A 23,076-nucleotide genomic window follows, 5' to 3' on the forward strand; every position below is an offset into this window, starting at 1 on the left:
ACTCATCCTTTTTTATGGCTGCATAGTATTCCATGGTGTATATGTGCCACATTTTCTTAATCCAGTCTGTCACTGATGGACATTTGGGTTGATTCCAAGTCTTTGCTATTGTGAATAGTGCTGCAATAAACATACGTGTGCATGTGTCTTTATAGCAGCATGATTTATAATCCTTTGGGTATATACCCAGTAATGGGATGGCTGGGTCATATGGTACTTCTAGTTCTAGATCCTTGAGGAGTCGACATACTGTTTTCCATAATGGTTGAACTAGTTTACAATCCCACCAACAGTGTAAAAGTGTTCCTATTTCTCCACATCCTCCCCAGCACCTGTTGTTTCCTGACTTTTTAATGATTGCCATTCTAACTGGTGTGAGATGGTATCTCACTGTGGTTTTGATTTGCATTTCTCTGATGGCCAGTGATGATGAGCATTTTATCATGTGTCTGTTGGCTATATGAATGTCTTCTTTTGAGAACTGTCTGTTCATATCCTTTGCCCACTTTTTGATGATGTTGTTTGTTTTTTTCTTGTAAATTTGAGTTCTTTGTAGGTTCTGGATATTAGCCCTTTGTCAGATGAGTAGATTGCAAAAATTTTCTCCCATTCTGTAGGTTGCCTGTTCACTCTGATGGTAGTTTCTTTTGCTGTGCAGAAGCTCTTTAGTTTAATTAGATCCCATTTGTCAATTTTGGCTTTTCTTGCCGTTGCTTTTGGTGTTTTAGACATGAAGTCCTTGCCCATGCCTATGTCCTGAATGGTATTACCTAGGTTTTCTTCTAGGGTTTTTATGGTATTAGGTCTAACATTTAAGTCTCTAATCCATCTTGAATTAATCGTGAAAATGGCCATACTGCCCAAGGTAATTTATAGATTCAATGCCATCCCCATCAAGCTACCAATGAGTTTCTTCACAGAATTGGAAAAAACTGCTTTAAAGTTCACATGGAACCAAAAAAGAGCCCGCATTGCCAAGACAATCCTAAGTCAAAAGAACAAAGCTGGAGGCATCATGCCACCTGACTTCAAACTATACTACAAGGCTACAGTCACCAAAACAGCATGGTACTGGTACCAAAACAGAGATATAGACCAATGGAACAGAACAGAGTCCTCAGAAATAATACCACACATCTACAGCCATCTGATCTTTGACAAACCTCAGCAAAACAAGAAATGGGGAAAGGATTCCCTATTTAATAAATGGTGCTGGGAAAATTGGCTAGCCATAAGTAGAAAGCTGAAACTGGATCCTTTCCTTACTCCTTATATGAAAATTAATTCAAGATGGATTAGAGACAAATGTTAGATCTAATACAATAATATTCTACTCTAAGAATATACTACATTTTGTTTATTCATTTATCAACTGATGGATATTTGGGTGGTTTCCTCTTTTTGGATGTTATGAATAAGGCTACCATAAACATTTGTAGACAAAGTTTTGTGTGGATGTATGTTCTCATTTCTTACCTTGGAATGAAACTACTGGGACACATGGTAACTCTATTTAACGTTTCGAGGAATTGTCAGACAGACTGTCTTCCAGCGTGTCTATACCATTTTATATTCCCAGCATCAGTGTTGAAGGTTCTGACTTCCTACATCTTCACCAATACTTGTTACTATTTGTCGTTTTTTATTATTGCTATTCTTTGGGGCATGAAGTGATATGTCATTCTTGTTTTAATTTGTAGTTGCTTAAAGACAGTGATGTTGAGCATCTTTTCATATGCTTTTTGGCATTTTGTATATCTTTTTGGAGAAATGTCTATTCAGGCTCTTTGCCCATTTTAAAATTGAGTTTAATTATCCATTTATTATTGGGCTATAAGAGTTATTTATATATTCAAGATATAAGTCTCCTATCAAAGATATGATTTGGAAATATTTTATCTCATTCAGCACATACCAAGGGCTTAATTAAATTTTGTCAAATAAATATTAGAACATCCTAAATTATATTTTCACTACATTATTGTTGTAATTTTAGAATTTAGCCAATTATATACCAATTTTAATTTCCCTCCTTAAATAATTAAAATGTATTAAGATAAATTGATAAATGTCTCATTATTTTAATGCCTTTAAATTCATCATTATTATTGGTGAGGTGTTTAAAATCTGTCATTTAAACAAATGGACAAATTACAAAAACATGGAACACATTTTTGTTTAAAAAATTAATATTTGATTTTTAAATTTTATAGATGGAAAAAGTGGAGGCAGATCTAACTAGATCCAAATCTCTTCGTGAGAAACAATCAAAGGAGTTTTTATGGCAACTGGAGGACATCAGACAGCGGTATGAACAACAGGTTGGTCTTTCATTTAGATGCTGCCATTAAATTTTAAAAATACATATATAATTGCTATCACAAAATATCTGCATAATGAAAATATTACTAAGAGCTGTTATTACCAACATATTTAAAATAATGTTTGTTTCAATAAAATCTGTAAACAGAATTTTAACACTCCACTGAAGTGTATTCTGACAGTTTGTTTTATCTGAATGTTTGAAACATCGATTGTAATTGATGAGACTGGGTAATTTCTAAGAAAAGAGCTTTGATTGGCTTACAGTTGTGCAGGTTGTACAGAAAGCATAGTGGCCTCTGTTTCTGGAGAGGCCTCAGGAAGCTCCCAATCAAGGCAGAAGGAAGCGGAAGCAGGCACCTTACATGGCAAAAGCAGGAGCCAGCGAGTGAACCAGCGAGACAGAGAGAGAGAAGCGAGGAGGTGCCGTACACTTTTAAATGACCAGATCACTTGTGAACTCAGAGTGAGAGCTCACTTATCACCAAGGGGATGGCCCAAACCATTCATGAGGGATCCGCTCCCATGATTCAAACATCTCCCACCCCATGATCCACCACCTCCAACACTGGGGATTACATTTCAACATGAGATCTGGGTGGGAACAAGTATCCTAACAATGTCAGTAACTCTTCTGTCCTGTCATAGCACTAGTGAAACCTCCATTAATTTGAGAAATAGGGTTGAGTACTTACTATGTGCCAGGTGCTGTCCCTGGTATGAGGGAGAACAGCAACAGAGAGCATGCCTCCTCTCTCATGGAGTTTGCTTTTTGGTGACTAATCAGTCTACAAATTAAAAAGTGAAATAATTTTGAAGAGTGAGTTTTTTTTTTTTAATTATTATTATTATTATTATTTTTGAGATGGAGTCTCACTCTCTCACCCAGGCTGGAGTGCAGTGTCGCCATCTTGGCTCGCTGCAACTGCCACCTCCTGGGTTCAAGCGATTCTCCTGCCTCAGCCTCCCGAGTAGCTGGGATTACAGGCACATGCCACCACGCCCGGCTAATTTTTGTAATTTTAGTAGAGACGGGGTTTCACCATGTTGGCCAGGCTGGTCTTGAACTCCTGATTTCAGGTGATTTGCCCACCTCAGCCTCCCAAAATGCTGGGATTACAGGTGTGAGCCACCACACCCGGCCTGAAGAGTGACTTATGTAGAAGAAAAAATGGTACCTTTATAGCCTTTGCCAGATGGAGGGTGGGAAGAGGATTACCAGCCTTGAATAACTGATCAGGGAAACCCTGATATTTGTGCTGAGTTCTGAAAACTAGGAAGGAGCCAGCCATGAGCTCTGGAGAAATAGTATTCCAGTCTCAGGGAATAGCACGTTCAAAGATCCTGAGAAGAGAGCAAGCTGGAAGTGTTCAAGGAAGATAACTGATGATGAAGACCAGATTAGCCAGAATATGAGGAGAAAAGTTCCTGCTGTGGGAGATGAAGGGGAAGAGGGAGGTTAGGACCAGGATGTGTAAGGAGTTGAGATTTTGTCCTCAGTGGTCTGCCTCTTACTTAGTAATACAAAGTTTTATTTTCTTCTTTTAAAAATATATTTCTGCTTATTCCCAAAATACTTAAAATTACGACTAATTTTTAGCTTGGTTTTCCTTTGGTAAACATGATCCTAAACCTCAGTGGCTTAGAACAAAAAAGGTTTATTTCATACTTATGTCATGTGTCCTTTGAGGACTGACTGCAGCTCGGACCCATGTCATGTCATCTTGAGTCCAGTTTTTAGAATGAACTATCTGGAACATTGCTATGGGAAATGGAAAAGGAAATATTTTGAGCATCTGCTGGCTTCTAACATTGACCCAGAAGTAAGTTTACTCACATTTTATTGGCCAAAGCAAACATGGCCTCCCTGGTGTAATCCTCCGCCTGGAAGGAGCATCACAGAGAAGACCATCAAATGGGGTTAGCATAAAACAGTTTACCATGCTGACTACAATTGCAAACTTAGAAAATGTAAAAATGTAGAAAATGCTAGAACTGGGTTTTAAAGGTACATTCTTTATCAAGCAGCACAGGTGTTATGACACAGGACCAATAAAAAAGGAAATGTAGTCTTGGCAGACAAAATATTCATCATTGAACAATATTACATAGACACAATAATTAGATGACATTTATTGTTTTCAACTTTAAAAACTAGCTTAGGGTTACAGAACAGGGCATAGATGTTACCAACTGTATTAGTCTGTTCCCACAAGGCTAATAAAGACATACCCAAGACTGGGTAATTTATAAAGGAAAGAGGTTTAATGGACTCACAGTTCCACATGGCTGAGGAGGCCTCACAATCATGGCAGAAGGCAAAGGAGAAGCAAAGTCACCTTTTATATGGTGGCAGGCAAGAGAGCTTGTGCAGGGGAGCTCCCATTTATAAAACCATCAGATCTTGTGAGACTTACTTACTAACATGAGAACAGCATGGGGGAAACCGCCCCCATGATTTAATTATCTCCACCTGGTCCAGCCCTTCACACGTGGGGATTATTTCAATTCAAGGTGAGATTTGGGTGGGGGCACATCCAAACCATATCACCAGCCTTGCTATTCTAACAGTAAAGGTTAAGATGGTCTAGGTATGGAAGTGGAAGAAAGGGATGGAGGGCCTGGGAGGGGAAGGGTGAGAGCACTGAGGTATTATCATGAAGTGTGGGTTTGAGCAGCTGCCCATGTAATGAAACAAAACACAGAGGTTTTAGTATATTCCTCATTACAGGGTTGACCATTGGAGGAACTGAGAGGAATGGAGTAACTAGTAAAATGGTGACAAGAGTGGGAGAAAGGAGCGAGGGAGTGTAAATGAGCTAAATCTCCATTTGTCCTAGTAGAAAACCTATAAGGAGTGTCTAGCTTTGGTAAATAGAGAGCTCTGTAGCATGTTTTGTAGAGGCAGGGAAGTAATCACCAGAGAAAGCAGCACAGACGTGTTTTAAAAGAGTTGCCACCAGGACAGGAGTGGGATGGGGCCTTAAGGACCTGTTACTTTTTATTAGAAGACGAGGTTTACCATTTTATTTTTAAAAATCACGTGTGCACATATACAGACACATACGCATATATGAATATGTATACTTTATATTTACATATTCATATATAGGATATATATGTTCTGTTCCAAAAAAACTGATTCATATAGATTTTAATCCCCAAATTTTATTTCTTAGAAGCTATCCTATAGAAATATTTATACATGTGCAAAAAGATGCATGTTCATCCATGTTTTGGGAGGATTATTTGTAATATTAAGAAAAGTTGTAAATAAAATGAATGATTAAATAAATTATGCTGGCCGGGTGTGGTGGCTCACACCTGTAATCCCAGCACTTTGGGAGGCTGAGGCAGGCAGATCACAAGGTCAGGAGATTGAGACCATCCTGGCTAACACAGTGAAACCCCGTCTCTACTAAAAATGCAAAAAATTAGCCGGGCTTGGTGGCGGGTGCCTGTAGTCCCAGCTACTCAGGAGACTGAGGCAGGAGAATGGCATGAACCTGGGAGGTGGAGTCTGCAGTGAGCCGAAATGGCACTACTGCACTCCAGCCTGGATTTGACAGAGCAAGACTCTGTCTCAAAAATAAATAAATAAATAATGCTAAATACCTACTGTGGAATACAATATACTTATTAAAAAGATTGATATAAATCTGAAGGTGCCAACATACGCAGATTTCTAAGGCATGTTGGTGAGGGAAATAAAGCACTTCTTAGAACACTTTGTATATTATGATCCCATTGATGTAAAATTAAAACTGTGTCTCAAAGTTAGATATGTAAATTCAGTGAAAAAATTCTGTAAGATTATACACGACTATGGAATTGGCCTGGAATTATGGGTTAGGGTTATGATGAATTGAGACTTTCATTGTATGCTCTAAATAACCTTTTTTACTTCAAATTTCGTAATGAGCATATGTTATGCATTACTTGGATAAGTAAAACATTAAAATTATGAGTGCTAAGAAACAATACAATGGAATAAATATTTTGGAGCATTTATATTATCTTCTTTTTTTTTTTTCTTAGAGATGGGGTCTTGCTCTGTCTCCTAGGCAGGAGTGCAGTGGTGCGATTATGGCTCACTGCAACCTTTAACTCCTGGGCTCCAGCAATCCTCTTACCTTAGCCTCCCAAAGTGCTGGGATTACAGGCATGAGCCACCGTGCCTGGTCTGTGTTGTATTCTATAGCATTTTAAGTGGGTAATAAATTTGGATTAATGAAATAGAAAATAAATTCAAACAGTTTATATGCAATGTAAAAAATAACCAATAAATGAAAAGCCTAAAAGAGAAGAAAAGATAGATGATAGAGCTGACCGGTGGCTCAAGCCTGTAATCCCAGCACTTTGGGAGGCCGAGACGGGCGGATCACAAGGTCAGGAGATCGAGACCATCCTGGCTAACACGGTGAAACCCCGTCTCTACTAAAAAATACAAAAAACTAGCCGGGCGTGGTGGCGGCGCCTGTAGTCCCAGCTACTTGGGAGGCTGAGGCAGGAGAATGGCGCGAACCTGGGAGGCGGAACTTGCAGTGAGCTGAGATCTGGCCACTGCACTCCAGCCTGGGCGACAGAGCGAGACTCTGTCTCAAAAAAAAAAAAGAAGATAGAGCTGACACATTATTTTCAACAGTGCCAAAGTATGGATGACTTCAGACTTTCTAACTGCAAAAGCCAGTGCAATGGAGTTATTCTATCAGATTTAAAAAAAAATGGTTTGATATAAAAATGAAGTAGTTAATTTCCGATTAATATGTGATGGCAACTGAAAGTCATTCTAACACATGCCAAATTAAAAATATGTATTTCTCCTGAAATACACTTTTATCTAAAGAGCCATGGAGGATGTTTTCCACAACTTTAGTAATGGGAGGAAGTTGCTTGGAAACTGGTTTTAGAAACTAGGTTTAGAAAACTATATGAAGAATCGGAGGCTGGAACTGGGGAGTAAGGGGTGGTAAGAGGGAGGGAAACAGGGGTAATTGTTAATCAAATGTAAATAAAAATATTAAGGAAGGGTAATGAATGTTACTTTTTATTATACTATAGTTACAAAGTATAATTGAGGTATTTTGGGATTAAAAACAATATTAGAAGCACTAAGAAAAATAAGAAAAATGTCAGTTCCTCTATGTAAACTGATGAAGGAACAGGGGAGAAGGGAAAACCAAATTTAAAGCTCTTTGTGTAACACAAATGCTAATCAGAGGTTATTATACTACAAGGTGAGTATAAGATGTAACAGAATTCTCTGTGGGAGTTTTAAAATTATATTCCCATTTTGATGATAATCACATGGGTCACACATTTATAACCAAGTGTGGCCAAATGATGTCAGCACCTGATTTGCATTTACATTGTAGTTGTTTTGGCACACCACTGACTTTGAAAGTCAGACACAATAAGAAAAAACACGAAGGAAAATTTAAATGCGTTTGACTAAATAAAAAGTATTTTGAGTTAAAAAAGTAATTGAAGAAATAATTGAAGCAGATATCTTAGGCAAAGAGTAACTTTCCTTATAAAATTAGTAAATGTATAATATATAAAGATAATTAGCAGATAAATATAGTAATTAGCACAAATCATAAGAAAATCATTAATGTCACAATAAGTGACCTGGCAAAGGAAAGAAAGGGCTAAGAAATAAATCAAGTGAACAGCTGTGTAGAAACATCTTTAGCCTTGGTGTTAATAAAAATGCAAATTAGAATTAACCATGATGTGCCATCTAAAGTCGGTAAAAGTTTAGTGAAATTGGTACTTTTATACATGCTAGTGGCATTATAGGCTTTTTGGAAAGGATTCTGGCAGTTTCTATCAAGAGTCATGAAAAACGCTTACACCCTCTGACCCAATTATCCTTAACCTCAAAAATCAGACAGAAATATAAAAACAATGTTGTTAATTATTTTTTAGAGAATGAAATCATGGTGAATTCTTTTTTTGTATACTCCCTATTATCCACATTGTGACAGTTTCACTCTTTTAATGTAAAAAATATATATAAATTTGTCTGGAAGCATGTTAAACTTCAAAGGCTTTTCTCAGAATGATAGATTTTAAAATCTATCAAATTTTTGTCTTTGTATTTTCTTGATCAAAAATAATACTAACACAGTAAGGGATACTGATGAATTCTTTAAAGAACTGATACTATTAATGGAAGCCATATACCACTGCATCAATTTTTCTTTTTTTTTTTTTCATGAAAAAGAGATGATACAAATGTAGTATATAACAGGAATGTAAAAAACACATACAAGCATACCTCAGGTGAGTGCAGATTTCACCTGTTTTTATTTTTTCTATATCTAGAGGCCTATACATTAGAATCAATGCTGAGAACGAAGATCCCAGGTGGTAGTTCACTAAGGAAAGATGAAGGCAGGAGTATGAACTAGTACATTTTAAGAGAATATTTATTGATGTGACAATATACAAACATTTTTAGTTAGCTTTTTTTTTTTTTCCCAGCAGAATATTCTGTTAACTGTAACGGTATTCCCCCTGACCACTCCACACATTGTTCGGATTTTTTCCTGTGGAAGTTTATCCTGACAAACGATAGGCATACAGTAGTGAGCTCTACAAGCCAGCATGAGTACACTAAGAATGAAGCCGATTAAACTAAGCTCATTTCCTTCTTTGAACAGGGTAGCCAGGCTGGTAGATAAGGAAATAGGAGTAGATGTAATATATCTGGCTTTCATGGAGCCATCTGACGGTGTCTGCATGAAGGCAATTTGGGGAAATATGGTTCGAATATTGGTACCTTTATGTGGTTAAGTGATAGTTCAAAGGGCCATCTCTGAATGATTAGTGTCAACCTGAAGTGAGATTTCTGTGTCTCTCAGTCAGTCGAGGATGATAAGGGATTAAAAAAAAAGTTTAAAGTTTCCCAATGCTTAGAGTTCTGAGGAATAGTTAATATGCAGGATAAAAAAAAAAATGAGTTTTCTGCAGCTTTAAACAGGCTGGAATTAAGAAGATTACATTTATTGGGGTTGAATATAAAATGCCATGCTTTGGTTTAGAAAATCAGTTGCAAAAGTAGAAGGAAGACAGAGAGCCACAGAGATAAGGGGAGTGTGGTGCCTGGGACACAGGGGACAAGAGAGCTGGCAGATACGGTCCCAGGTATTGTTTATGTTTCAGGTCACATAAGGAATAGGTCGATTTTGGTCACCACATTTTAAGCAGGCCACTGACAAACTTGAACATGTTCAGAGAAGAGTTTTCAGAATATAGAAGGGTCTGAAACTATGTCAGAGGGGATATTTAAAGGGAGGATTGCATATCTCTCTGTCAATTTAAGGTCTGAATTTCAGGTAGCATTGGGCTTGGTCTGTGTGATCAAAATCCTAAAAACCCACAGTTATTAGGATCTACCCTGGACCAGGCACTACTCTGCATGCTTTACACATATTCAGCCACTCTCCATCTTCACAGTTTACATATATACATATAATTTTTTAGACAGAGTCCCGCTCTGTCACCCAGGCTGGAGTGCCAGTGGTGTAATCTTGGCTCACTGCAACCTCTGCCACCCAGGTTCAAGCGATTCTCCTGCCTCAGCCTCCCAAGTAGCTGGGATTACAGGTGTGTGCTTCCCCTCCTGGCTAATTTTTTTATTTTTAGTAGAGACGGGGTTTCGCCATGTTGGCCAGGCTGGTCTCAAACTCTTGACGTCAGGTGATCCGCCCGCCTCTGCCTCCCAAAGTGCTGGGATTACAGGCGTGAGCCACTGCGCCTAACCCACAGAAATCTTGTGAGATAGCTACCACTGTTTATTGTTTTCATCTTCTAGTTGTAGAAACTGAAGTATCCATTTAAGGAAGTGGCCCAGGGTCCCACACAGTTCATAGAGCCCTGCTCTTGACCCCACTCTAAATGCACTCCCACGGAGTTCCAGGGGGCAGAAATTGAACCCATATATAGATGGTACCGTGAGGAATATTTTGTATTGTTTCAAGGTAGTTCTTTTCTGAAGAACTCTTCCTTCAAATGTGCAACAGTTTTTCTTGTGAGAAAGTAAGTTTCCAGTGTGAGTGGGTTGCGGTGTATTTTTGGAGTGTTATGGAGGGGTACTGTGCCTTCCGGGGGCTGTCCTACTGCAGTGGTCTCTTCCAAAACCAGGATTCTGGGACTTTCTGTTCATCTGCCTGATTAGTTCCCAGACCCTCTTGACAGACCGACTTCTCTCATTCCACCGCCGACTCATTCACTTAGGTACCTGTCTGGCTGGATTTCCCCGTGTCAGGACTCTTGCCTACTTTCTCAGTTGCCATTCAAATGGAAGTGTGAACATTTTTCTATTGTTTTGTTTTTTTCTCTAAAAGGTAAAATTGTAAGTGTTATGATGATAGCATTTCACATCAGGAGGGGATTTAGATGCCGAGCATCTGGGCCCTCGCTTCTCCAACTCAGGTAAGGTGATCCCGGGGGGAGTGTGAGCAAGTGCTAGGAGTTCCTGAGGCTGCGTACATGCTTCTTGGAGTGTTGCATTCACTCAGTTAGATTGTGGGAAAGCAACGTAGTTTTACTATTGAGGTAACATTCCTATTAAAACAAACATAGACTTTCCTGTTTTGTAAAATGCAAAGTTCTCATGAATTTTTAAGACAAAATAGGACATTTCAAAGAAACTTCCAGCTTGCAGAGGCTGCTTCAGGCTATGCCTTCAGATCCCCCAGGGGGGTCCTATTCATTTTCACTGCTGCTAAGAGTACTTTGGTGGAAAAGTTTTAAAAGCATTTATCCGGTCTAATCCTCACATTTTATAATGAGGGAACTGACTGACATTCAGAGGAGATGAATGGACTTGTGCCTTCTGGGCCTCAGTTTCCTTCTCCAGTTTTAATTTTTGAGCCCCTCTCTTACAGAAAGCATCGTGCCAGGAACTGTAATGAAGTGAAAACAGCAAAGTAGTATTTTAAAGTATCGTAGCCAAAATCCAGGCATAAAGTGTGCAGATGTGGAAAGAAAAACATCAAACACATGGGCTAAATGCTCACACAAATATCCTGTAAAGCCCAAGCTTTCATCAAGATTTCCTGTTTCTTTCCTGTATAACCCATTGGAACAAAAAGACAATTCTAATTGTCTTTTCACAAACCTCATTCAAGTTGGAAACAAACAACCAAGCAGGCATGCTAGGACTTCCTGGACTATAGAGATTTCTTTGGCAACTCCATGATATCATTCTTTAATCTTGTATTTTATATCTTTGCTTTCCACTACAAAGCCTTGAAGGAGAAATGTAGTTCAGCAGATAAACAAGTGGCCAGCTTCTCCAGAAAGAATAAGTGCTTATTGTCAATGATTACAGAAATAAAACAAAACAAAACAAAACCAAAAACCACTGAAGGGCCAACTTCTTACAAGCTGCCATTATTTAAAACTTAAAATATTTTGGTAGCAAAGATAGTAGCAAAGACAAAACAAATTATGCAAGGATAAGCAAGTAGGAAATTTTAAGTGAAGGTCAGTTGGGATATTTAAAAAGCAGATAGCACGCGATTCCCAATCCTTGTCCTTTGTAAATATTCTAGTCGTTAATTAGCTAGGTGGTATAACCTTCAAGCTTAGGCTTTTTTATTTTTATTTATGTATTTATTTATTTTTGAGACAAAGTCTCGCTCTGTCACCCAGGCTGGAGTGCAGTGGCGCAATCTCGGCTCACTGCAACCTCCGCCTCCTAGGTTCAATCAATTCTCCTCCCTCAGCCTCCCAGGTAGCTGGGACTACAGGCACATGCCACCGCACCCGGCTAAATTTTTTTTTTTTTTTGTATTTTAGTAGAGATGGGGTTTCACCGTGTTGCCCAGACTGGTCTTGAACTCCTGAGCTCAGGCAATCCGCCCGCCTTGGCCTCTCAAAGTGCTAGGATTACAGGAGTGAGCCACGGCGCCCGGCCAGGCTTCTTTTAAATGAAACTATTTAGTCTACACTGGAAAAGGAGATGGTGGAAAGGAAGAGAGGGAGGAAAGAAGGAAGACACTCACTAGCATATGTTCCCAGGAAGGTAGAGATACTGGGCAGGACCCGCATTACGCAGGGAGCTGCTAGCCTCTGATGATGGCCAGGTCTCTCTCCTGTGCCTCGTGAGAAAAGAAGGGAAGGCCAGGTGTGTAGAAGTTTGTGGATCTGCAAAAGGCAGATGAAGACTTTCTTATTACTGAGGTTTTTCTTTGTCAGATAGGTGGCAAGATCATTTGCTGAGACTGGAGGAATTACATGGACAGGAGAGCAAATAAAAGTGGGAATTGTTTGGTGATATTATTTGGGTGATAGCAAGACTGATCTGAGTAGAAAGACTTCGTAAACTTTCTCTTTGGTACTGAGGTTCCAGATGAGGTTAATGACCATGGATTTGTGGGGCTCCCTAAAATCCCTTCAAAATGGATTTCCATATGACTTATTGATTTCTAGATATATATGATTTATTGTATGTCCAGTATGCTGCTATTACTCTCTTTGTTTTATTCTTGCTCACCTTATCATACTCTTTTTGAAAGTCTTTTTTTGCTTGACGTTCCTCTTCCAGTTCATAATAAATAATTTTTGAACCCCAACTACATATCAGCCCCTGTGGTGTCCTCAGTGGTGATCAAGACAAATGCAATCCTTGATCTAATGATGCTTCCTTTCAAATTACTTATTTGAATAAACACCAAATTCCCTGCATTCCCTAATGCAGCTACACCACAAGTCACAGATTGGTCCTGCAGGCAATGGCAAAGTACCAGATTCCCAGCTGTTAGGCTGCCAGACTCAGAGGCCCAGGCAGTGATGCTACAGAGCCTGGGCCCCTGTGTCCAGGTCCAGTGGTTGGAGCCTAGAGTCATAGAATGGGCGCTGATATTTAGTGAAAGACAATTGAAGAGCCTTCTCTTCCTCTTTTTTTTTTCTTTTGACCTGAAGCTGTTCTCATCTAGGTTAAAACAAGTGGCACCTTTAGCTAGAGTGAATATTAAAAGAGCAAAGATGGCCTGGGTGCAGTGGCTCCTGCCTGTATTTCCAGTAACTCAGGAGGCCCAGGAGGGAGGATTGCTTGGAGCCAGGAGTGAGAGACCAGCCTGGGCAATCTATTGAGGCCCCTATCTCTATAAAAAAAAAAAATAGACTGGTATGGTGGCTTGCGCCTGTGTTCCAAGCTATTTTAGAGGCTAAGGTTCCAGAGTTGTTTGAGCCTGGGAGTTCAACGTTACAGTGAGCTTTGATAGCACCACTGCACTCCATCCAGCCTGGGTGACAGAGCAAGACCCCATTCAAAAAAAAAAAAAAAAGTTTTCCTGGATAGTTATATGGACTAACTCATTATTTAAGTACATTTAAAATATAAAGTAGTACCTTCTTTAAGTACATTTAAAATACAAAGTAGAACTAATGCCTTCTCAATCATTCATTATTTAACACATGTTTATTGAGTGACTACTTTGTGCTAAACACTCTTCCAAGTGCTTAGGATATAACAGTGAACAAAATATAGAGTCTTTACCCTTATGATGAAGGAGAAAAACACTACCACTACCCGCTATCACTACCAACCACCACTACTACCATACATACATACACACACACACGCACGCACGCACGCACGCACATCTTTTTCAAAACAAAATTTAAGGTAGGGTGAGGTAATAATAACTGTTTTGAAGAAAAATAAAGCAAGCTAAAGTGTGAGTGAAAGGGCTACTTTATAAATGGTTATTATTTTATACAAGGTGTTATTGTAGTTAAGATTGTTAGTGAAGGACTCTACTGAAATGATATTCAAATTAAGACCTGGATGAAGTAAAGGAGGAAGCCGTACAAAAACCTGAGGTAAGGAAAGAACATTCCAGGCAGAGGGAAGAGCAGTTGCAACAGCCATGAGAGATGGGTTAGTTTGTAGCTGGAATGGAGTGAACTTGGAAGAGAGTGGTAGGAGCCAAGGTACAGTACAGGGTAGATTTTATCACATCCTATGGATTGTGGTGGGGGGTTGGATTTTATTCTGAGTGTGTTGAGAAGCCATTGGAGCATTTGAGCAAGATCTGGTTTGCATTTTTTTTTTGAGGTGGAGTCTCACTCTGTCACCCAGGCTGGAGTACAGTGGCATGATCTCAGCTCGCTGCAGCCTCCACCTCCTGGGTTCAAGTGATTCTCTTGCCTCAGCCTCCCAAGTAGCTGAGACTACAGGTGCCTGCCACCATGTCTGGCTAATTTTTTATTGTATTTTTAGTAGAGATGGGGTTTCACTATGTTGACCAGGCTGGTCTCAAACTCCTGACCTCATGATCCACCCACCTCGGCCTTCCAAAGTGCTGGGATTATAGGCGTGAGTCACTGCACCTGGCCTGGTTTGCATTTTTGAAAGATCTCTCCAGCTGCTGTGTGGAGCTTTGATTATGATGGAGGCAGGAGAGGAAGCAGGGGACCTAGTTAGAGGATGATTGCAGTGGGCTGGTTAGAGGTTACCTGGGCTGGGACTAGGGTGGGAATGGTGGGGGAGATGGCGAGTCGTCAGATTTGGGATCTGTTTTGCAGGCAGGACTTGTCAATGGATGTGAAATAGAATGTAAGGTAAAGAGGGGGCTAAAATGTGACCTAGAAGTTTTCCAGCTGAGCAGCCAGGTGGATGGTGGTGACAGACACTGAGACATGAGTAGAGAGAAGAGAAAGGAACTTCCAGGACTGAGTCTAGGGGCTGCCGACACTTACATATGAGGAAGAGGTGGAGGAAGCAGCAAAAGAGACTGAGAAGGAACAACCAGTGAGGTAAAAGGAAAGTCTAAGAAGGTGGGATTTCCCATAAGCTGTGTGCAGTGTTTCAGGAAGGAGGATGTGAGTAACCACTTGTTTCAGGTGTTGCCAAGAAGGGACGTTAGTTGGGGACTGAGAAATGACCGCTGGATGGCGAGGTCTTCAGCCACCTCGACAACACTGGTTTCAGTAGAATGTGGGAACCAAAGCCTGAATTATGTGGGTGGACAGACAATGGGTTGTGAGCAGCCGTTTTGAGGAATTTTGAAAGGAAAGGGAGCAGAGAAATGGGTGGTATCTAGAGGGACATATGGGGTCAAGGGAAAGTGTTTTAAAAATGAGATACACTAAAGACATGTTTGCTGTTGATGAGACTGATCCACTGGAGAAGGAAATATTGATGATGCAGAGAGTGGTGGGATAATTTCAAGAGCAACATGCTTAATTTGGCAAGAAAGAATGGAATCCAGTGTAAAGATGAAGGAACTCGCCTTAGGTAGCTGCAAGGCCAGCCATGCGTCCAAGCCATAGGTAAGGCAGGGTCTTTGCAGGTGGACCAGCCAATTTGGTGATGGGGAAGATGAAGCAGCTGTCTCTGCCTACTTGTAATTCTGTTTTTCGAATGCTACCTTGTTTCATTCAAAATGATGAATAATTTACAAAGCATTGTGGTAGGCAAGATAAGGAAGGTAAAAAGAAAGTAAAGACATAGTGCTATATATTGGAGGAGTTTATAACCTGGTTGACCTATTTGTCCTTCTAAATTATGAACTCTAACTGGCAAACTTACATGATTTTTATATTTCATGTTCATTCAAAAGCAGTGACATACTAGATTAATACATGGACATTTCATCAAGAACTGAATGTGTTTTAGAGAAACACATAAAGTAAAATGAATTAAAATATACAGTTAAGACTTTTTTTCCTAAAAATTTTGAACTCCTTCTATATGGAGTTCATTAATTTAGTTAATTAGTTAATTAATGTTAATTAAATTTAGTTACTTTTCTCAATTTGTGTGGCTTAAGTTGTCCATTATTAAACCATGAAAACAAAAACTCCTTTTGAAGCATTTGACTATCTGGGTTCCTCCTGAGTTTCAACTGAGATCTGGCAGATAAAAACACAGAAAGTAATAGCTCATTTTTCAAAAAGTTTTAAAAGCTCAGGGTGATTGTCACTCATCACCTACAGGTGCCAGAGAAGTGTTTTGAAGTGTTAAATGGGAAGATAACTGCAGGAGATAGCGCCTGCTTCCAGCCTTGCTTCATCTATCAGCTTGCTCATCACAGCTGTGCTTCCAGCCTTCTACTTTCCCTGTATCATGAGCTTCGGGAGCTTCGGCAGGCAGTAGTCCTGGCTGTTGATGGTTGGCTGGAGAGGAAAAGGAATGAAGAAGCAGTGTGTGCTGGCAGGCCCTTGTGCCATCTCTAACAGCGGTTATCACAGCAACATTAAACTTTTAAATAAGGAGAACTTCCATACCTAAACTGAACTGTTGATTGACAGATTTCATGGATGGCCCTTTTTGTTGTAGCAAGTATCTACTCTGGGAGCCACATGGCCATCCCCAAATGACACATTCTATTTCTGTTCTTGACACACTGCCTGCTTTTTACAATTTTTTTGTGCCTATTTCTATTAAAGTGTTCAGAAAGTCAGACCAGATTGTAGTATTTTCTGTGCTAAAATGTAGCTTTACTCTGACTCCAGAGACTCAGAGAAGATTGTATATGTCCTTAGTTTTATCTTTAAGGGAGTCTTTCTCATATAGTGAAGTATCCAATAGCATGTTTTATATCATATAACTGCGACTAAAAAGAAAGATTCCAACATCTTTTAGTGAGGATATGAAATCAGTCTAGTGAAACTACTGCCTTTATGGTAGACTCTGCCCCATTAGCACAAAATGTCTGCAGCTCTAACAAATTTAGTAACTTATTTTGACATTTCAAGTGTGCAATTTTGCAGATGCAAACTGTTCAGAGACATAACCTGATGATGTTAAATATATCTCATTACATGAAAAATACCAGGGCCTGATGTACCTGTTGCCTATTTCTTAGTATGCATCTTAACATCATGAGTCTAATGACCTACATATTATGTTGGTGCAAAAGTAATTGCGGGTTTTGCCATGAAAGTAATGGCAAAACACAACAATTACTTCCACAGTTACTTTTGCACCAACCTAATAAAACTGGTACTAAATTTTACAACCAAGAAGCAAAGGTTTTCCACAGAGAGCCCTTGAGTAGAACATGAGAGGAAAGTGTTACCTGGCAAGCCCTGTAGAAAAATCTCTATTAATGCTAACACTTTAAAGCAACGTGTCCCTTGAACAGTTAATCTGATGATCAATATAATTTTGGATAAAGTTTACAATGTTTGAACTGTCCTTCATCTTTATTTTTTTAAATGTGGCATGTTGATAATTGTGATTTTTACTAGGCAGTAGTCTTTTCTGCTACTTACTTTCCTGCTACTTCAGTCACGACAGAACTGCCTTGGCTTACTATGAGGGAAGGGTCAAAGTATCAGAAAAGTGAGAATATGCGAGTGGTTTTGTTGCTTTAGGCTAGAGAAGCCAGTGCATGAGAGGGCCTAGAGGATATGGCCCTTTACTAGGGTGCTAAGGTGCACTGGTGGGAGGGGCACTGATAGCACTGAGCCAGCTCCATGGTGGTTTCCTCTGTATTCTGGGGCTAACGGTAGGAGATGCGCTATGGAACTGAGCTGCCGACTTTCAACAGGAAAGTTGGGTTCCAAAATGGCAGGCACTATGTGGGGCACTCGGATATCAGATGGAAGGTAGACGTGATTACTGTACTGGACAGTAAGGCTAGACAGGCCCTTCAGGTGTCTTGCCCTGCAGGGATCTGTGGTGATAATGAGCTGGGTTCTGAGAGATAAGATAGAGAGCCAGTGAGAATACTACTTGGCTTGTACAACATCAAGAAAAACGTCCAGAACTGGTGAGTGAAATTAAAACAGTTTTCCACTTAGGGTGGAAAATCATAGTCCTCTACCAAGTTTCCCAGATCTGAGTCAGTTCACAGACCCAGAACCCATTTGTTATAAGAGAAACCACATCCCTTGTTTAAGAGTCTTGCACTGCCACCAGAAGTAAATATTGCCCCCGAAGGGAGCTGCTGCATTTGACGTGGTCCTGCACACAAAGAAGAAAGCAATAATTTTACCCAAATTTTACCTTCCAGAAACAACTGCTATTAATCTTAGGTGAGCATTATTCTAGAAATTTCTATGAGAGATTGATAAATAGAAGAATAAGTAGATATATAGACAAAAACAATTTTCTAGAAACAGGACCGTGCTACATTTGCCACTTTTAATTAAAATTTTAAATTACATGTGAAATTATTTGAAGAAACAAGGGAAATGGAAAGATTTCTCTCATTTTTTCTTTTTTATTTATTTTTTATAGAGATAGGGTCTTGGTACATTGCCTAGACTGGTCTCAAACTCCTGGGCTCAAGTGATCATCTCACCTTGGCCTCCCAAAGTGCTGAGATAACAGGAGTGAGCCACTGTGCCCAGTGGAAATGGAAAGATTTCTAAAATTTAGAAAAACATTTTTTTAACCACATAAGAGATTATTTCTTAGAATGTTAGAAATTAAAAATACATTGAAGTTAGAGTAATTTTCAAATTTTGTGGTTCAATTTTGAAGGCATTAGTTACTCCTTATTGGAGAAAAATTAAACTGCCTATACTTCCTTCCACCTACTTATATCAGTCTATTTTATCAACCATAGTATTATTCATACATTGTTGAAGTTTATAACATTTATATTTTGTTCCATAACCATAATTCTCACAGTTACATAAACTTAGCTTTTTATTTAAATCGATTATGTGCTCACCACCAGGATTTTTGCACAACTTCATACCTGAGTTCTTATTTTGGTCTATTATTGACTTACTGAGATTTCATCAAGTAGCTTTTCCAAGAAGGGCTTAGAGTTGTATTCACTGCGTTTTTGCATACTTGAGCATCACTATGTGTTCTCTTATTTGTGAAGGATATCTTAGCTGGGCATAAAATTTTTTGATCATTTTTTTTTCCCCTGACACTTTGTACACATCATCCATTGCCTTTTGGTGCAAACATTGGTCTTAAAACAGGTTCTCTGGTCATCTCTTGCTTGAAATTTATCCCCAATTTTTAAAATTTATTTTATTTTTTTTTCAAGAGTGGTTTGGGGACTATAGTCCTTGAGTTTTTTTCATGTTTCTTTTCCTCAATTGGAATCTATTTTTCTTGGTCTACAGTGTGTCTTTTTGATATACACATTCATCTCTTCATTCATTTTAGGGAAATTTTCGGATACCATAGTCTGTGTTTACATGGATTTTCTTTTCACGTTTTCTTTCTACTTTAGCTTCTCTTTGTCTTTTTCCTGGACCTTTATTATGATTACCTCAAGCCTTTATCTATGTCAACGATTTGATTTTTCACCATGTTTATTCAGCTCATTGTTTCTGATTTAGAATCAATTTTGTGATGGAGTTATTTGGGTCCTTAGTTAATTCTGTTGTTTTATCTTGTTATCCTTGCATTATTCTTTCATTACACTCATGTTCTTATTAAGTTCTCTTATAATTGTTTCATATTTAACGATGGGCCTCTTCCCTACTTTCTTCTTTTCCTCTTCTTTGTCGCTAAGTTCACCTTTCTCCTAATGTAATTGATGTTTCTCTAGTTTTCATACTTTTCTCCCTCATCTTGCTTGGGCTTAACGTGGGCACCTGTGTCCAAATCTGTTAAATGGACTGATATAATATTCATGAATTCTCTTTGACTACTTTTCAGCCTGTCTGTCCTCCTCTGAATTTCAGTATGAAGGCACAGGTATTTCATTGCATTTACTTTTTTTATGAGATCATGATAGGGATGGAGAAAAAGAGCTTAGTTGCAGTTCTGAACAACTTCTGTTAGAGAAACTGATACTGGCTCTGTCTTTTATCAATTTATTAATGTCTTACACTGTGGTTTTTCTATGTATTAGAGAGTGTTTTATTTTTTATGTGAACTCTAAATCTTATGTTCTATCAGAGAGAATCAGCCCAAGTTTCCTACTTTCCTAACTTTATTTATCTCTCTCCCGTAGCCATTTTTACTCCATTGAAATTGTCCTCCTTATCTTCCACCCAGGCAGAAGGGAAAATATCAACTGAATGATACATCTTCAGTTCATTTTTCTCTAAAACTGGGATACTGGAAAATAATCCTCAGCATAATTTCAACTTACCAGTTCTACTTCTAGGGTATAGGGACAAAAGAGTATGTCTCATCAAACCATGTCAGAATCTTCTCTTTCTTTCCTTGACTACCTCCTTTTGAAATTTATGGCCAAGTTATTCTTCTTCTTTCCTTGGTTGTTCACTGCCAGTGAATGTTCTCATGTTCTGTATTAAACATTTGTTTTTGTTCTTTTCACAATTTTCAGTTTTCCCTATTATCTTTACCCAGAAGTTTCAGTGCCAAGTATGTTCAGTATGAGGCATCGGTTTCTCTTGGAATACAGTTATTCTCCTGTTGGTAAAGTCATTCCAGCAGCAGCTGAATGACCAGCCATCATGGTTTTATAGGGAAGGTTTTTAGATTAAGATTAACATTGTACTAGCTAGCCTCTAAGTCCCTCCAAATTCTTAAACTTCCGTATTTCTATTCACTTAAGGGAGAGCAATTATTGTTGACTTGTAGGACAGATATAACCCCAGGGCATCTAACTGTGACTGCCTCTCTTCCTCCTTTTCTAGCCAGAGAATATGGAGAACCACTCTCCCTACTTTCTCTAGTTTTAACCCATTTTTACACCAGGGCTATGTAGAATATAGAGTTTATAATTTGATTACTTTCAAGATTATTTTGGTTAGTATTTTATACCATCATTTCCCCTTTTCAATGTGTTATGGTGCATCCTTCTATAATTTATGTTTCTAGCGCTGGTGTTCCTCACATTAAGTTATGTTATTGGGATGTATTAGTCTTCTACATATTGTATATTGAGAAGAAATGACTTTTTCCATTTCCTTTTCTGTTTCTTTAAATGATTATTAAAAGTGGTTCAGGCCATATTTGCTAGCACTAATTTCACTGTAAAACAGTTACCAGGACTTAAACTATATATCCCAAGATCCCTCGGGACTTGGATGTCCAGTGGCTCCATCTTGGTCTTTCTTGGGACCTAGAATGTGCTCTTGCCCTTAGGCGCTTACATGAAAGTTCAGTTGGAATGAAGACATCATCATCAAGCTGTAGAAGGATTTCATTTGTTCTGAAATGGAGGCTGATGCTTTTAGGGACTTCAGAACTGGAAAACTTTACTCTTGAATTTCAAGTTCAACATGTGTTATGGAGTAGCATAGTGGATGGAGCAGGACCCTTCTTCTTTTTCTTTTTTTTTTTGAGACAGAGTTTTACTCTTGTTGCCCAGGCTGGAGTGCAATGGCGCAATCTCAGCTCACTGCAACCTCCACCTCCCGGGTTCAAGCGATTCTCCTACTTCAGCCTCCAGAGTAGCTGGGATTGCAGGCATGCGCCACCACACCCGGCTAATTTTGTATTTGTAGTAGAGACAGGGTTTCTCCATGTTGTCCAGGCTGGTCTCAGACTTCTGACCTCAGATGATCTGCCCACCTTGGCCTCCCAAAGTGCTGGGATTACAGGTGTAAACCACTGCCTCCGGCCCCTTTTTCATCTCCTGTTTGACCTACAAAAATGACAATTTCCTACAAGTCAACCCAGTATTTTCTAGGCGATGAACCCCAACCACAAGCTGTCAACCCTAGCATCTCAGAGGACTATCAGTTGCCACCAGGTGCTTGCAAGTGAGTGCTGACACTACCGTTGTCCCTGGAAGACATGCCAGTCTGCTTTAATATGTTTATGGTGGGCACATACCCGGTGTTGTTATCTGTCTCATAGCTCAGTGCTTTTGGATTGTGGAACTTGAAGCCTTCCCTCTTTTATTACAGGGAACTCCTTAGCCAGCCTTAATTAAGCAGGGTCCTCGATCATGGTGCCTCCAGTTCTCCCTTGTAGCATGTATTATGGGTCTGGACACCCCACACCCCTTAACTTAGAAGGCTTATTAACCATTTAATACTCATTTTGTGGGTTCTGTGTGCTTTTATGTCCTCTACAATGTCCAGAATTTACCACCTCCTGGTCATCATTAACTCCATTAGACATTACTGTTGGTCAACCAAAGTATCTACTAGTCCACCACGAAGAAGATGTGCTATTTTGTGTTTACCTTTGAGATGTGTCCACAAGTAAAGGACAAATGGAAAGTCCAAATGACTCTTTTAACATTTATTTACACGGATGGGGTTAGGCACCAGTAAAACTTTTTATTTACAGATCTACCTTGAAGATGTCCTTTGCAGTTATGAATACCATCATCAAGATATTCCCCCAACATTAGGGTTTCTCCTCTGGACTCTACCATTTATTTGGAGAAGACACCCCTGCCAGAAGATACTGACAGTGCGGAAGCCTAGGAAAAGACCAGAAAGGGCTTATGACATCCAGAAGTTAGCCACATAGTGTTGCACTTAGCAGAGAAGCCTGAGCTATTGCACTTTAAATATAAAATTATTCTCCACTCAAGCAGGAGAGGTAAAAGTGAATGTTATTTAAAAGGCTTTGGCAACCTTGAGATTTGTTCATTAAGTAGAATCACTGAGCAATAGGCCCTGGCAAAATATCAAACTAATAATCATTTATGACTATTTATGTTTAGGCTTGAAATGTGATGATCACTATTTCATTTTTTTCCTAATTTTTAAAAATGAGTAAAGTCAAATTTGAACATGGGCATGATCATTCATGAGTCTATAAGAAACTTCAAATGTCTCTGTTTAGAAAGTTACTGTGAAAGTGCATTAATACTAGAGACCAGAACAAGGAGGTATCATTACTAACGGTCTCACAGCTAGTTCTAGTCATGTGTTTTCTGT

General features: G+C 39.1%; 1 protein-coding gene across 13 annotated transcripts in view; it reads left to right on the forward strand.

Moving 5' to 3' along the window:
- Positions 1 to 23,076, forward strand: part of CEP112 (centrosomal protein 112) — a 549,518-nt gene that overhangs the window by 250,470 nt on the left and 275,972 nt on the right. For all 13 annotated transcript variants that reach the window (XM_073005103.1, XM_073005106.1, XM_073005112.1 and 10 more), the window contains one exon: positions 2,214 to 2,321. In XM_073005103.1, the coding sequence (XP_072861204.1) occupies positions 2,214 to 2,321 (108 nt within the window). The remainder of the gene's footprint in view (positions 1 to 2,213; positions 2,322 to 23,076) is intronic.

This window comes from Chlorocebus sabaeus, chromosome 16 (assembly GCF_047675955.1).
Source record: "Chlorocebus sabaeus isolate Y175 chromosome 16, mChlSab1.0.hap1, whole genome shotgun sequence".
NCBI classification, from domain to species: domain Eukaryota; kingdom Metazoa; phylum Chordata; class Mammalia; order Primates; family Cercopithecidae; genus Chlorocebus; species Chlorocebus sabaeus.